The following is a 16513-nucleotide window of genomic DNA, read 5'->3' as shown; positions in this document are numbered from 1 at the left end:
ATATTACAGCATTGATCCAAAACGATTATGCTTACTTAATGATTTAATATACCTGCTGAAATTAATATACAATAAATTAAAGAATACTTTTATTTTGTTGGGATCTTAAATAGTATGTTGTATATATGCCACAATGTGAAAAGATTACTTAAGTTTATTGATAGCAAAATAGTTGATATTGTATAAGCTGATAAGTGAAATAATTGATACTAAATACCTGCCTGTAGTCTTGAAATAATACGCAATATTTTATTATTAAATACATTCCTGTTTTTTATAAGAAAAATCAAATGGAAAAGCTATTACTAGTGAAAACTCGTACTGTATGTGCCTTGAGGGTAAGAATCGTTTCTATACGCTATGGTCGTGTGTTTTCCAAAGGCATTTATTGTACGTAATGAATGCTTCTACAGCGTACGGTGAACATATATTGAAAACCGACCTACCTTCCTACAATAGTTAAATTTAGTAATACCTATAAAAAGTTTTTACCACTATGCCTAAGCGCTTAGATTAATATTCGATTGACCATAATTTTATAAAAACATAATCGTATAGGTAGGTACATAATTATAACATATAAGAAAATATAAAACACTTACATAGCCGAACTTTGCCGTCATGTTTTGTCCCGTTGTATATTACGTTGAACATACATCTAACTGAATTTTCCAGTCGATTTTCCTTTGAACAATCCACTTTTATGTAATAATTAAACACACGCATTCAAAACACTCAAAACATATTTTCGCCTAGCGTTACAAACAATAGGTTTTGTAACACGCAAAATAAAGTACTTGGAAAAAACACCTCGAATGCTTCACATCACTCTAATGTAACTTCCCGTATATTTTCACACGCGTGCTACTCGAGTCGAGCTGCGAAAACGACATGTACGCTCTTCGACGGTCGGCCGAAGACTACGGAATACGAGATAAAAACCGCGCTTGATTATAAACTTATAAGCTAAACTTTTTTGTTTGTGTGTGTGATGTGCTCAGCCTTTTTGTTCTGTAACTTTTCACTTAAAGGGCCTTTATGTTGGGTTAAATAAATTCGCGATTACTCGCTTAAATCGCTTTAAACTTTTAAGGACTATCAAATCAAAACGGATAAAGGTCGCTTCAAAGAAAAATAAAAGAGAAATCAGAACGTTCAAGTTGTACACCTGAGTGCTTGAGTGGTCGCTGTAATCTATGCGTGGCTTTATCAAAATGGGCCAATGCGCGTGCCTACAACCTCACTGCTTTTTATTTAGCCCGAGAAATCCTTCACCCGACCGATAGCGTCGCTTTGCTTCACATAAATTACTTTTTTTTGTTCGCGATAATACCGATCGCGCTATGCTAATAGGCAATGGATTTAAAATTCAGATTTGCTTACATGAAACTGAAAAGTGATGTTTTGAATTTTTCCTTCGCGTTTGTGCCCTTTTTAATTTCTCTATTGGTATTCAATCTTTGACCTGAACGTTATTCTTTTCATTAGGATTAATACAGGTTTAGTTTATACAGGTGTTAAGTTATTTGAAATGCATATTTATCAGTTACCACAACTATACAAATCGACTATCACTTTCTGATTATTTTTATATTAATATGCGATTTTATTTATAACGATAGTTGACTTGTATCATTACACACATAGTTTAATCTTAATATATAAAGACAAGTCTTGAAAGTAATGGAAAAATATACGTAAATTTGATATACAAAAAATATATGGCCCATCCCGCTATACGCAAAGTACTTATCAATATAAAAAAAATAGTGCAAGGAGACCCACCGCGCGGAAGAAGTGATACTTTGTAATGTGGTAATAAAAATTGGAAGGGATAGAAACTGATTTTTAGTGAAATCATATTGTTTCTTTAAGAATATCTTTTAATTATCATTTTCCTATAGATAAATATCCAAATCAACATAACATTTACAATGGGATCATGGTAACAACAGTAATATATAATAATTCTTGATTTGACATCTGGCAGTAAATGTAAAATTAGAAGCATTTAATGTATTTATTATGTATGTATTTTGACGTTCATAAGTGTAGATTATATTACCTACATGCAATAAATGATTTTTGTTTGTTAGTTTCAGTTCAATTTTTTTACGTTTAACCCAATAGTGCTTTCATAGAAGTCGCATTCGAAGCTTCCAAAATTAAGGTAGTTTAGTCTAAACCATTTTATTTTTTTTAATATGCAGAACATGCTAACCATTACACTAATAAGTTTGTATAGAAAATAATGTCAAACAGGCATCATACTTTCAAATAGTTCTCAAGTAGTTTGAAGTAACAAGACCTGTGTGGAGGCTGTGCAAATATTAATTAGCTAGATAATTACATACAAAACATCCCAGCTCATTAGGCCTGTGTGTTTTTGTTTGCACATATATTTAGCATGTGTTCGCTGAAAATTATCAATATATTACTTATATAATTCTTTTTCTTTAATTTTTTTGTCATTGTTATATTTTTCTTATAATGTTGTGTTTTTGTATGTCGTGTATTATCTGTGTTTGTATGTGTTTTGTGAGTGTGCATTAAACAAAATGTTTTTGACGTCAAAGTGTAATAAATTGTATGACGTGAAATGTTTTTTAATAAATCAGATTTATATATTACCATACATATCCGTTGAGGTTTTAAAGTAAATTAAAAAAGAAGCGGTGATTAGGGAAATCACCTTTTTGTAGGTCAAAATAACGAAACTTCAAATTTTGTAATTCTTCCTTGTCAAGAGGTCACATTTTACTATGGAGACATTGAGAATTTAGGTAAATCACCGTATTTAAGATTCAAATCGCTGTTCAATTAATCATTAAATCGTAAATGGATGTGTTCAGTGACATTTCCTATTTCCGAAGTCGTTGACACGTCCTTTGTGTCCTTCCTTGTTTAGTATTTTAAATTACCAGGCAAGGAATGAATTCTTTCGAGGCCCCAAAACTTCGCGTCGCTAGTTGCAATTTTATTCATAATAAAACGTCACATTTAAATCAATCAATTGCATTTTCCTTTATATTCCTTCCTTAATAGGAAGAAAAAAGTTAATAAAATATATGAATAATTAAAATAGACCTAATCTTTGCAAGGGCCTCGAATCGCCTAAATGAATCTCAGCACAACAAGTGTTTACAGTGAAACCATCCTTGACCTACCGTCGTAGCCTTTACAATACATTTCCTTTATTTGACTTTAATCTTCAGTTATGACAAGTGCATATTTAACTGTATTTACTTGATGCGACTTCCGCTATTTTCGATTTGATATGTTCCGTTTAATAATTTTGAAAATGGAAGTCAATTGTGTTACTTTTGCTTACATAAAATAAATTAATTATTAAAAGAATGGCTTATGGTTTGGTTTTAAAATAGTCAAATTAAATAAGCTTAAGTCACACTCAGAGTGTTCTCACAAGTTGTTTCTCATAGAAAATGTCTTTATAAAATAGCAGTATAAAAGTTCACATCACAAGTCAGGAACATGTATAAATCACCAATGTGAACTTCCGTCGTTTGGTTGCAGGAACACAGAATCCGGGGGAACTGCTTATTTGAAACGTCCCATCCGAATTTATTCCAATCATCGAATTATTGTGTTTCCTACAGGAACAACTACGGAATAGAAAAAGTTGTATGGATGAACCAATGTCTCTTGTTAACGGTCATACAGTAATAGTCACTTGTCAGAATGCATTACCTGCTTACTGCGCAGGCGCACCTATACTTTTTTATCGAACAGAGGATGCTCATGAGATGTAGGTATCTCCGCCCATGGACACTCAATGCCAGAGGGCTCCCGAGTGCGTCACTCGTTCTTTTCTAGGTATGCAGCTGGTTTCACAAAATGGTGATGCGTGGAAAAAACGTAAAAAAACTGCCTTAATATCTTTTCATATTTATTTGGTGTTCTGCGTTGAAGTCTGATGATAAAACTCATCAGAATTAATACGAACAACTCCTGTAAATACTCTCCACGATAAATTTTGTAGAAGATGAAGAGTGACCCGAAAACTCTACGTAACAATAAATCCTTTCCTATAAAATACGGAGAACGTCATTGCGTATTTAGATTTCATTAACTCCTTACATTATCGGCCCTGGATCACCATTCAAAAGAGACTGGGCATTTTATGAGGAACGATTTTTCAGACTTCTGGATTTTCTGAAGCAATGCAAGGTGTTAGACTGTGAACCCATGTGCCTAGTTCCTTTATATTTATATATAGTATATACCCTATTTTCATACATGGCTAAAGAGCACAGACCTCCATATTTAGGTTATTTCAAAAATAGAAGACAAAAAAAATCTATGTGTTCTGTGGTTAATATTGTCTATAAGCTTTGCAGTGTGACAGTTACCCAAATCCGCTATATGAAAATAAATCTAGTTGGCCAGTTTAATGGTTGTTTGTTTAACCTTCATACTCCGTTACTTAAATATAACCCACATTCGTGTCTCATTGCATAATATAACAATATTAATGCAAATTCACTTTATTCTTCAAATATTTTAAATGCTACATGATACCACTTGGATATGAGATAAGTAAATAATGACCGATCTCTCGAAATTGAGTTTGCATTGAATCGAGAGCACTAAAGCCAGACAAATAATAAAAACTTTTACGCTTGAGTACATTTTAAGTTATATATTCTACTTAAGCGAAACTTGAAATATCAGAAATATTGCCATAAATAAAAATTATTATAAATACATTTTGCGTTTTTAGTTCTGAGGTTTCACCCGCTGTCCTATACAATAATTACTTTGTAGTGATTTGTTTAGGTGTCAAAACAAGGCAATCTGACAGGTCCCTTACTAAACTTTTTAATAAACATACTTACTTAAAGTATTTTTTATAAGATACATATACACTGCGTTGATAGGGAGTAAAATTATAAATACATAGCCTACAAGCCAGATTAAAAATGTGCTAAAACTAGTTACATTAGTAGATCAGGCGTGTCTGTTTGTGTGAACAATTAAATATACGAGGCGCCAGTCGACAAACATAACTACAGTAAACTTTGTATATATTATGTACTGACGGACAATCTTTACATACTTTGAACTAGAGGATAATGGAGCCATGATACATACTCACTTAAATCATCTACTTTTTCCTTCATTTTTTATTATAGTTGTAGTAAATAATGTAAATTAGTAAATAATTAATAATAATAAAAATTTAGTTTAGCACATTTAATAGTGATTATCTTTATAATTTTTGCGGGACTTTGAACTTTAAAACTTCCATTCAAGTGTAATACGTAAGTATGACGCGTGACTTGTGGCCTTTGTGAATGGATGGATACCTTTGTAACTAAGACTTGACATTGATTACAAAGTGTAGAATTCTAGGTATAGACTATTTCAAATATTCACGTCAAACAAAATATTTAGAATTCTAAATATTTATTTTCGGCATGTGAAATTGTTTAATAAATTAAATTCGTACAAACATTTTAAATGTCTTGTACGACACTGTACAAAACGGTATGATTGTTTTAAGAAAGTTATTAAAACAGCAAAGAGGATGAACCTTCAATAATTTTAACTGTAAATATTCTCTTGAGTGGTTGCCATTTGTTCATGTACTAAAATTTATTTGTTACGTGTCCTGGAATCAGGTCGCTAGCTTTGGTGAGTATATTTGTCGTTTCGAAAAACAGCATTACGTGTCTAACCAACTTCAAAAGAAGGTATTCAGAGCTATATCTAGTTATATTTCCAAAATGTTTACAATTTTTTTAGGAACTTAAAAGTTGAGATATTTCTTAATGGTGAAAATTCGGTATAACTTGTCCAACATCGGAAACAGTAAAATTTCATCAGAATCAGTACAGTGGTAAACGCATGTTTATAATACTTTAATTATCTTTTATAATACGCATTATTTATACAACATTATATGATGGTCAGTTCAAATCATAAAATATATTGCATATGTGATGGTCAAAGTAATTAAAATATATTAAAATAATACATTATGCCACGTTCTCCAATGAAATTAACACATGGTTATTATATTTATTATTTATGTTTTGTCTATGTTTATAATAATAATAAGGCTTTATTCATCCACGTCTGAATAAAAAATTAAATAGATATAAAACAAGTTTTTACTACCAGCTGCGACCCTACCCGGGAGAAAGCTTCCTCAAACTTCTCCCACCCTTATTGTGCCATCCTCTTTAATTTATTCCCTTTTGATCCCGTCAGCCCATGACTCCTTTTGTCTCGTTCCTTTTTCCTTTTGAACAAGTCCATTCTGTTACTGTTTTAGACCATCTGTCATCTGTACGGCTATACTGTACGGGCAAGTTATACAGATGACCTCAGCATCAGTAATTAGTAGTTTTGTTTCTCATTCTCTTTTCCGTTTGTTGCGTCATTGAATTTCGAGAATAATTCTTTCTATCGCACGCTTTGGCTATTACATAATGTTGATTTCCAGCGGACGCGTCACGTTATGGGGAAAATTAGGAGAAACTCTGAGTTTAAAGGAAGCGTAGTTTTTAAATACATATTTAAAGTTCGAAGATGTACTGTACTTCAACTATCTTCATATTTTTTAAATTTTGTCATATAAAGGAGTTTCTATCATCGTTCACTGAAAGCTTTATTAGGCCAAAACAATTACCACTTAGCAAAGTTTTCATGTATTAGTCATTAAATTTAGAGGATAATTTTTTTAAAGAAAAGGTGGCAAACGGGCAGCACACATATTGTTCGGAATTATTTCAGTGGGCAGCTTCCACATGGCAAAAACTACCTTAGGCGTTGAACGACAGTTACATAGTGGAATTTTATGCAATGAAATCCTGTAATAACGCCAATTAATATTTTTCATTTCTTTAACAGATAGCTCCAACGACGAAGCATAAATATAATACCTCGTACCGGTGCACACTTACGATCCGTTATCAGTTATCAGTAATATTGCACATTGGCGCCATGTATGAAAGTATCGATAATTATAAACCAATGTTATGTGTGTCGAGAGATAAACTGATAAGCATACTGTTATCTAAGCTCTTGATGGTATTGATAAACGGCGCGTGTTTTTTAAGATTAATTTATGTCGGTAGTCAGCTAATTTGATATGCCACAATGTAATATAATTCTTTTTACGATGGGTAATTCTTTTCAAAGTGCACTTGGTGTAACATATTAAATGTGTTCAAATATATTACCAATTATTCTAATATAATAACTGAAATATATTATTAAAAGGAGTCCCTTTAGGGAAGGTTCCGAAGATACTGGCAGCGTTCCCCCTTCGGTCTCCAGTGATGTCGACTAACCGTTTTTGATATTTGCCTAAAAAGCCTTATAGCGCTAGGACCCCACGGACCAAGAATCTCGACACCGAATGAGACAAAATCATATACTTTTCAGCCGCATCACAAGCCGTATCAGCTCTATTGCTGGTTCCATGAAGACGGGAAGGGGCCAGTCTGAACAGGCGGCATCCCATACCAGCACCAGGCCCATCTTCCATGGAATCAAACTCATACCGTCCGGTCTCTTAGATCGTCTCTTGCAATTCCAGTCGGCTCAAGTAGACTTGGCACGTTGCTGGTGGCACGGGACTGACGTATGATATCGTTGAGTGCGCCTCGAGAAGCGGCCAGCACTTGGTGTTGTAGCGTCACCATGCGGCTTTGGGTCCTGAGTTTTTTAAATTCACTTACAGGCTGAAAAGCACTGAAAAGCAGAAGTGGAGAGTGTGGAGTTCAGGAGAGAGCCTAGATATTTATATAATATTCTATTAGTATATATAAACTGTTTTTAAGTATATTTTACTATTATTTAATTTCTGAACGCAATGCAACGAATAATCAATATAAATGTGTAAAATGTTGTCTTTTTAGGCTTATTTAATGTAGTTTTTTTATGTTACTAGCTGGTTAGTAAGATAAGTATAATAATTTAAAAAACGATTTTTCAGAAAATTGTTAAAAAATACAACGTATGTTACGAAGCGAATTTATTTTAAAAGAATTTATATCATACTTCTACTGTTCGTTGATTTTAGTATTAATAAGTCTTTCGGCAAAAACTTGTTTCGTAAATTAGTATAAAAATTCATTTAAAAAAATCTCTCGTGTCAAAATCTGACGTTCAGTGCGTCAGATTTTTGAATAAAACATGCCGTTTAATTTAATAATATTTTATAATAGTATAAAATATATTAGACATATGGTATTAATTACTAAGTACCCATACCGTTTTTATTGAAATTAATCACTAAAATCTCAATGGAATATTAATTTAATACACATTTTAGATTTTTTAATATAGTCAAATGTATAGAGACTTGACTCAATGACGTCACAGTCATATGGCAATCGATGTGTCAACGAACCGAGTGTCCCAATTCCACAATGTTCAGTAATTTTCATCATGATATAATTTGTTTGTTAATCAGTACGTTGACAGTATTGCTTAGATATCTAATGTATGTGTAGGCTGATACCTCCCTACCATACATAGTCCTTTATTAATAATATAATAATTAGTTGTTTCTACTACGTATTTGCGGGTTTTTCTCACGAGTATGTAAGTGTGTGCTCCTATTTCACCATGCCTCCTGCTGATAGAGGAGAAATCTTTGTTTGTAATTAATTTTATTATTCTTTTTTACTCAAGATTTATTATTCTTTTTTACTCAAGAACATGGTGTAATAGTTGCAGCTCCTTACAAACATTGTGTAAAAGAAAAAACTTTGCGATTAAAAAGAGTGGCGGAGAGTTTATTGCCAGTTCTACTCTTCTGTTCTACGCCCCATTTGAGCGCCCTATTTGAGAACTGGCACTAAATATAAAATTAGAAGCATTTAATGTATATTTCTATTACCTATATGAACAAATTCTCTTATCTATATTATGTTACCTATATGGACAAATGATTTTTAATTTGATTTGAATAATGTAAAAAGCGTAGTAAAAATAAGAAAAAAACAAAATTGATAAATGCCGGTTTTGTTTTTTTTCATAATAAACAAATTTATTTTTGTTAAGTATTGATTAACTCGTGTTTTGACCCTCACCAGCTTAATCAACCGCCAATGATGTTAATGTGATTAACATTTTTGAACGCAATGAGCAATGAATGACTAAGTCCAAATCGATAAGGCATTTGAAAAACAAAGGAAACTTATCGTTTCGTTTTCGAGATGAAACGTCTACATAACGATAAGGTTTATAAGGTACGATTAATATATAACTTAATTTGAGGAGTTTGGCCTGGGAACTCTCATTCATGAGGTCCGAACCGAAATCTGTATGCGCATTTATCACTATTTTACGGTAAAGGAAAACATCATGATAAAACCAGTTGGTGATATATACAGAAGGCTCATCACCTACCAGCTTAGATGTTTTTTTTATCACAAAACATATACAAAAAGACGGAGGGCTGTACTGTCGTTTGATAGCGATACTTTGATGATTTTGATAATATTCTATTGTAAGCCTATGGTGTTGCAGCAGTCCATTAGTGTTAAGCAAACCTTTTTCTCTCAACTACCTGCTTGCCCATTAGAAAAATCAGAATATCAGAATCCGCTTCGTCCGCTACCGATAAACGCCACACAACTTTTAAGCAGTATTTAAATAACAAACAAAATTAACCCCAAAACCCCAATGATAAGATGGCGGTTTAAGATCAGCCGTGTTAAACTATTTATTAAGAAATATTAGGAGCGTATCTGGGACAATAATTTTATTTGTGTAACAATATAGGAAATAATTTTTAAGATACCATTATTCTAGACAATAAGTTTAGAAAATTGTTCAGATGCGATAATTGTTGAATTAATTTTAGATCGATATTTTATATCCAATTCCACACATAAGTTACTTAGATTGTTTTTGTGAAAAAATAAGAATATAATTTACGACATCAAGCAAGGTTTTAATTAAGACAGGATTTGCAAAAATGCATTAGCGCTTTCCATTCTTGTTCAAAGTTCGATGCCATTCTCGTGTTCGGTTGTTGGCAAATATGTTTATGAATCAGAAGTTTAAAAACACCAATTCAAACGGAATTTAGGTATGAAATTATATATATGTGTGTATAGAGATAGAGTTATGAGAAACTAAACTACTATTTCAAATCTAATAACCAAGTTTATTTTACTAAAAAGTGTTGACTCTCACATAAGCTATCAAAAATCCTATTTTTTTAATGTATTTTTTTTTGGTTTTATTCTATGATTAAAATAAAGGTTTTTGTCGGATAAAAACAAATGTTGTATGTTACTTATATTTACTTGCATCGCCCTTTTGTTTTTATATAGATCTTCTATATAGATCACGCATTTATATAATTTTAAATGTCCGTTAACTATATAAAACATGAGTATGTCTGTCCTTAATGCTGGCGCCGATTATTATCATCCATTTGTAGAACAATTTAATCAGAAACTACAGAACATAATTCAACTAACTGTTGTAGACAACAGTTCTTCGTATATAAACATAAAAGGAAACCGAAAAGATCAAATATCAATGTATATTATATACAAGAATATATTATATTCAACCCTAAATATGTCAAACTTAGATCGACCGCCATATTCCTTTATACTTTTTTAAAATATGTGTTTTTTTGGCAAATTCCCAGGTGAAGAAATGCTATAGGTGCGGAAAAGCGGGACACAAATCTGTCAGATGTGACGAAGCACCACATTGTGTTATATGTGCAAGCGAGAACATGGCGGCGAATCACGTGTTAGGTGCAAGAAATTGCAACCCTACTGTAAAGACTTCTCAGGCGATCTCAATGTAATGGAAGATGGTTGCTGCAGCAGCCAGTCACGGGGTCTCTTGGTAGAATGCTAACGCGAGCCCAAGTTACCCCAACAATGACGTGATTGTTGGGAGGGGTTTAGTGGGTAGGGCTTTAAGAGCGAGTCCCACACTCTGTGCGAAAATGCATTCCCCTCAATAAAAAAAAAAAAAAAAGGTGAAGAAATGCTTCGAAGGAAACCGGCAATCAGAACAAAGTCATTATCAGTATATTTCTACTTGTCTTTAAAAATCGACTTAATCTACTACTTCCGGAATGTATTATTCTAATTATTATTAATTTGAGAATGTTATATTATAATTTAATAAGATCAAATAGTATAAGAAGTCACCGCAATGATAAGACTTAAGATAATTTTCACTTCTCTACCTTTTAAGACAACTTTAGATTGTACTACCATAACATTTCTGTACCATACTCTTGCAAATAAATTATTATCAAAGTAAAGGTGCTTACATTATTCTTCCATAATCAGAAAATTTCATACAAATGCAACTTATGATTAATTATAATTTACACTTTATATCAAAGAATACTGCTAGTTTAGAATCTTTAAATAACATTGTATCGAAAAGCAGATCATTTTCAAAATCATTTTGTTTACCATTCTAAACTCATAAACAATACAAATTAAGAAAATGTAGTTGGACTGAAAAAATCCTTCTGATCCTTCTGACTGAAAAAGTTCTTTTCAGACTAAGGCTTGTTTCGAATCCAAAAATAAATAGTCTCAATTTGTTTAAATACAACTATGTATAATATAGATATAGATGAAATTAGTATATTTATTAATACTATATTTGTTCATTAATATAGTAATGTAAAACTATACAAACAATTTGTATTGAGTTCTGGAATTTTCCTGGACATTTATCAAATGGCTAATTAATGCGAGATCACGCTCCATACGATCGTTCACATACAAATTTGAGTTTTCGTATACTTTAGCCGTGTAGAATTTGTTTTTATAATTGTCGTACAAATATTGCGATAAGTGAAATGAACATTGTGTAATCGCAAATATTGTTCTATATGCCACGTCCGAATTATGTTCAACATTATATTCAAACAAGGCGTGGTCGTGAGCATACAGAAAACTGTACTCGCGTTCATCTATCATAGGTGTGTCTCGGTAGAATTTTCAAATTTAGAACATTTTAAAAGCTTAACTCGTTTTTATATTGCTTATAGGTCAGTTCCAATACTGAGTAGATGTCAATGTAAAAAGAAACTTATTAGAGTAGCTTTTCTAAATTTTTTTAAAAATATTTTACAAGATGACATGGGACAACACTACTGATATTTGACGTAAAGTTAATAAAAAAGCCTCAACTATTTAGCCTTTCAAGTAATCTTTGCTTATTCAAAACAAATAAGACAGTGGGACCCAAATAAATGTACTATTAAAATAAATTAGTGGAGCTACAACCTTTCTGGGCCTCAGAATCGTATCTGTTTCATGATTATTGGTCAATCTAATAAGCAAGTAGGTTATTATGCTGTGCTTTATCCTGTGCTTAACCTGTGTTTAAAAAAAAGTACCGAGAGTTTTTTACGCCGGCATTTTCTGTCAGTCTGCACCCTCTGTCTTCTTTGCCGATGAGTAGGGATGCCTACAGATTCAAATTTAATGACGTGGAATAAGTGAGATCTGTTTCTTATGTTGCATAATAAACATATTTTATATTTAACACCCGCCAACTTTTTTAGGCCGATTTCCTCACGATGTTTTCCGTCACCGTTCGAGCGAATGTTAAATGCGAACATAAAAAGTAGTAATCAACTCCTCAGAGATAATCACAGCTCTTATTATACTATAAAATAATTACTTTTATTATTTTATTGTGATAATATTATTACAAAGATCTGAGGAGAATTTTCTGCAAGTTCTACGTCTGTACACTCGTGAGACGTAGCTGTAATAATTAGTATTTTAAGCATTTTCATACTGATTTCGAAAGATTAGTCTAATAAGATCTTCATGCACCGTATCTAAACAGTTTACAGCCAATACATTTAGTTCTCTTTGTAACAATATATTGTATTTATATTTATTAATAATATTTTATATTTCTATATTGTCTTGTATAACAACACAAATATGTATTACAAAAATATATCGCTTTATATATCAATGATTATTTTTTCTTTATCACTTTGTTTATTCAATATTATTTTATACTATTTATTACATTTAATATTCAAACTCAAACTCAAAATATCTTTATTCATAGAGGTAAACAATTACACTTATGAACGTCAAAAAAGTTAAATTTAGATTTACTACCAGTTTGCAAGTCAAGAGCGTAGAGCGGGCAAGATATATAGATATAGTGCTCAGAATAGCAAATAAATAAATAATTTTAAAAAAATTTCGTCGTTAATTTATCAGTCAAGTATTTCTAATAAGAAATACTTAGTACACGATACGAGTAATAAAATAAGAGAATTAAGTAAGAATTTTCGTGTTGAAACTGCTAATCGTGTTGCGCAATAAAACGTGCCAAGACACAATCAAGGTCTTATGTATCAGAATGAAAATATGGTTATTAGGATGGCACCGCGCGACCACACGCCAGAACAATTACACAGAGGTTCTTAACTAACCGCAGAATAGAGTTCCATGTCACGCAATATGAGTCTACAACGTAACATAAACTGATAAGGTAATATATAAATGTTTTTGGTGATTCAAAAAAAAATCCAAAAGACTTCTTCAGCAAAGCAGGTTTTATGGTAATAAATATAGCCTATGTTAGGAATGTAAAATTCTGAGAGACTTTTAAATACGCCCGGTAGATTTTATTATAATAATTACAAATTACTATTTATTAAATTGGGAGTGATATTGATTCGCCGCTTAAAGTCATTTTAAGCCAATGAAAGCTAAGCCGTATGTGCATCCAACTGTTTTAGTATTTTACATGGTCCGACAGTTGGACATATAACGAAATTGGATGCTATGATTTCAGTAAAATATATATAAGCAAAGGTGAATGTTCTTGCCACGAAAAGAACCCAACTTTTCATTCTAATATATAGGTTATCTTTATTTATTGTGTGTGAGTCCTAGCTGTGACGCCATTTCCCTTCATTGTGGTTTCTCAAATTTTGACAGTTGACAATTGAGTCAGTTGTCAAATGTCAATACCTCCGCCACTCGTATAAAGACAGTAGAGGTATCACGGATGAGAGCTGCACGCTAAACGCCTCTATACCAACATTGCTTTCGAATTATATAAAAATTAATTTAAAGACTAGATCCTTCCTTACCATGACTTAAAACATAGTTTAGATATTAAATATATACAAAAAATAATATCGAAATCGCTTCAGCATATTCTGACGTAATAACAATTTTTTCTCGTTTTACTATCACTGTTACTAATACATTCTTGTGGGAAAATTATTTAAATATCTTCCAGCAATAAAAAATATCTACTATTAAATAGATACACTTACTAAGCAGTTTCTACATGTGTTAATTCCATAGATAATATTTAAGGGTCTCATCAATTAGTGACAGCGCCTTTGACAGGGCAAAGAATATTATGGCGTCGAGGGCCCTTAACCTAATGGCCTAGTGGCCAGAATAGATTCCACAAACACAAGTTATATTTATTGATATTAGATTCCATACTTGGAATTTGTATAACTAAACTCTTCTGAAGCATTGTGTATTTTGTATACTCTTCCTTTCTTAGCAGTGACCTAGTAAGGTTATACTCTTCCTTTGAGTACCTTTAGGCTATTGTATGAGCCTAATCGAACTCGTAGCCGAATATCATTAAGAACACATTTCTTCCACTTATATATAAAGTATGGCATCACAAAGTTTACACACATATATGTATATCTTTGTGCTTTGTTCTGAATGTGTTTTTTTTATAGAACAGGGGGCAAACGGGCAGGAGGCTCACCTTATGTTAAGTGATACCGCCGCCCATGGACACTCTCAATGCCAGAGGGCTTTGAGAGTGTCCATATTTAATATTAGTTTTCTTTATGCGCGAACTAAATTTTGCGCTTTTCTTTTAAAGGTTAGAAACAAATCAATAATGGTTATCTTTAAGCCAATTCTCAATATCTTTCAATGTCAAACGCTGGTCACTTACCGCCCAAGGAAATCTGCAACATGCCTAGAGTGTGCTACTAGCTTTTAAAGCAGTAGCACACTCTAGGCATGTTGCAGATAAGCTTAACAGCTTCGTGTGCTAAACCCCTTATGTGGCACTAGTAATAATCAATTGTTTATTTATTTATTTTAAGCCTTAATATATTTCCTGATACTTATTATCAAATTATCCTATGTGTTATTATATATTAAATATATTTTTCAGGCAGTATGTATCAGGTACCGTCTCCGGTAAAGGCTTCCTCCAAGGCTTTCCATCTTTCTCTATTTAGATCCATTGATGTTATCATCCCATCGAGCGTACCTCTCTACCTCTGTATCGTTTGCCTGGTGGGCCTCTCCTTGTAAATACTGTTTTTGTCCATCTGTGAGGCATGACCCACCCACTTCCACTTCAGATTTTTTGGTGGCTTACAGCATCAATTGCTTTCGTCTCAGATCTTATTTTAATGTGTACATCTTGTGTATTGTGTGTGTGCCATGTTGATATTTCCACTTTTCTCAATTAGTAACAGTAGTTATTAATTGTAACCCAGTAAAAGTGTTTAATTTTAAATCAACTGGATTTTATATAACTGATCTAAAAAAGATTTATTATATGACTGTGCAAATGATTAAAGATTACACCAGTTTAACTGTATAGCCAATATACACAGTATCAGGGCTTCCATAGTCAATTGGATTAATTCTGTGACCCCAACCCTATTAAAAACTTTTTTAGTGGCTTCAAATTTTTAATAACATGTGGAAAATGTTAAAGCACGATATCACATTAGTACTGCCATAATTAATTAAATCATTTTTTTTGCGGAATTCAAACCGCGTTTAGTGTAGTTGATTTCACCTCGTAACATGCAAAAAAGCACATGGAACAGGTCCATTCCTGAGATTTTCTACAAATTCCGAGATTTCAAATTAAACAGATGCGAGAAATGCCTGGTTATCTGGCCCATTAGCTCGGATGATACTCGGATAAACTGAAAAATTATTAGGTGCGCTCTCAATTACAATACATAGAAGCCTGGTAGGAGTGGGATCTTGGGAAGCCCCAAAGGTGGACTTTCGACTCTGACTCACTCAGAGGCTAATTTAAATATTTACTTGGAGCCTCAGTATCTGAATGTCATATATAGAATCTCTAATCCAAAGGAAACAAAATAAAAAATGCAGGAAACAGACTTGCTTCTTCTCGTATGCTATTTTCCCTTTGCTGTTAACAAATTTAATGTTTTATATTTTTGAGTGGACTTAAAAACCAGAAGCCTTACGACTTGACGCATGGCGCCTTCACCGCAGTTTAACAGTAAGGTATATTACGTTTTATATTACATGTAATCCCTACTTTGTCCGATTCTTGGTATCAGGGGGATTAATTACAAGGTAATCGGGCAGTTATACGTATATATGACGGCGCCATTTTGCATACTTCACATATAAATTTGTCATTTCTGAAGGCTTCCGAAATTCGAGAAGACTCCCTGCTGGATATAAGAATTGGTACGCTCTAACCACAAATCATATATTTGAATCGACCCCGGAACTTTCAG

At 32.5% G+C, this 16513-nt stretch overlaps 1 protein-coding gene across 3 annotated transcripts in view; it reads right to left on the bottom strand.

Moving 5' to 3' along the window:
* Positions 1 to 16513, bottom strand: part of LOC110992617 — a 100018-nt gene that overhangs the window by 39198 nt on the left and 44307 nt on the right. Inside the window, exon 1 of one of the 3 annotated variants that reach the window (XM_022258502.2) lies at positions 603 to 913. The exons of the other annotated variants lie outside the window; for them this stretch is intronic. Within the exon in view, the coding sequence (XP_022114194.1) occupies positions 603 to 604 (2 nt within the window). The 5' untranslated portion in view covers positions 605 to 913. Of the gene's footprint in view, positions 1 to 602; positions 914 to 16513 lie in introns of those variants that run through there. 3 annotated transcript variants of the gene reach the window in all.

Source organism: Pieris rapae, chromosome 9 (assembly GCF_905147795.1).
Source record: "Pieris rapae chromosome 9, ilPieRapa1.1, whole genome shotgun sequence".
Classification (NCBI taxonomy): domain Eukaryota; kingdom Metazoa; phylum Arthropoda; class Insecta; order Lepidoptera; family Pieridae; genus Pieris; species Pieris rapae.
This window is presented reverse-complemented; position numbering and strand designations above follow the sequence as displayed.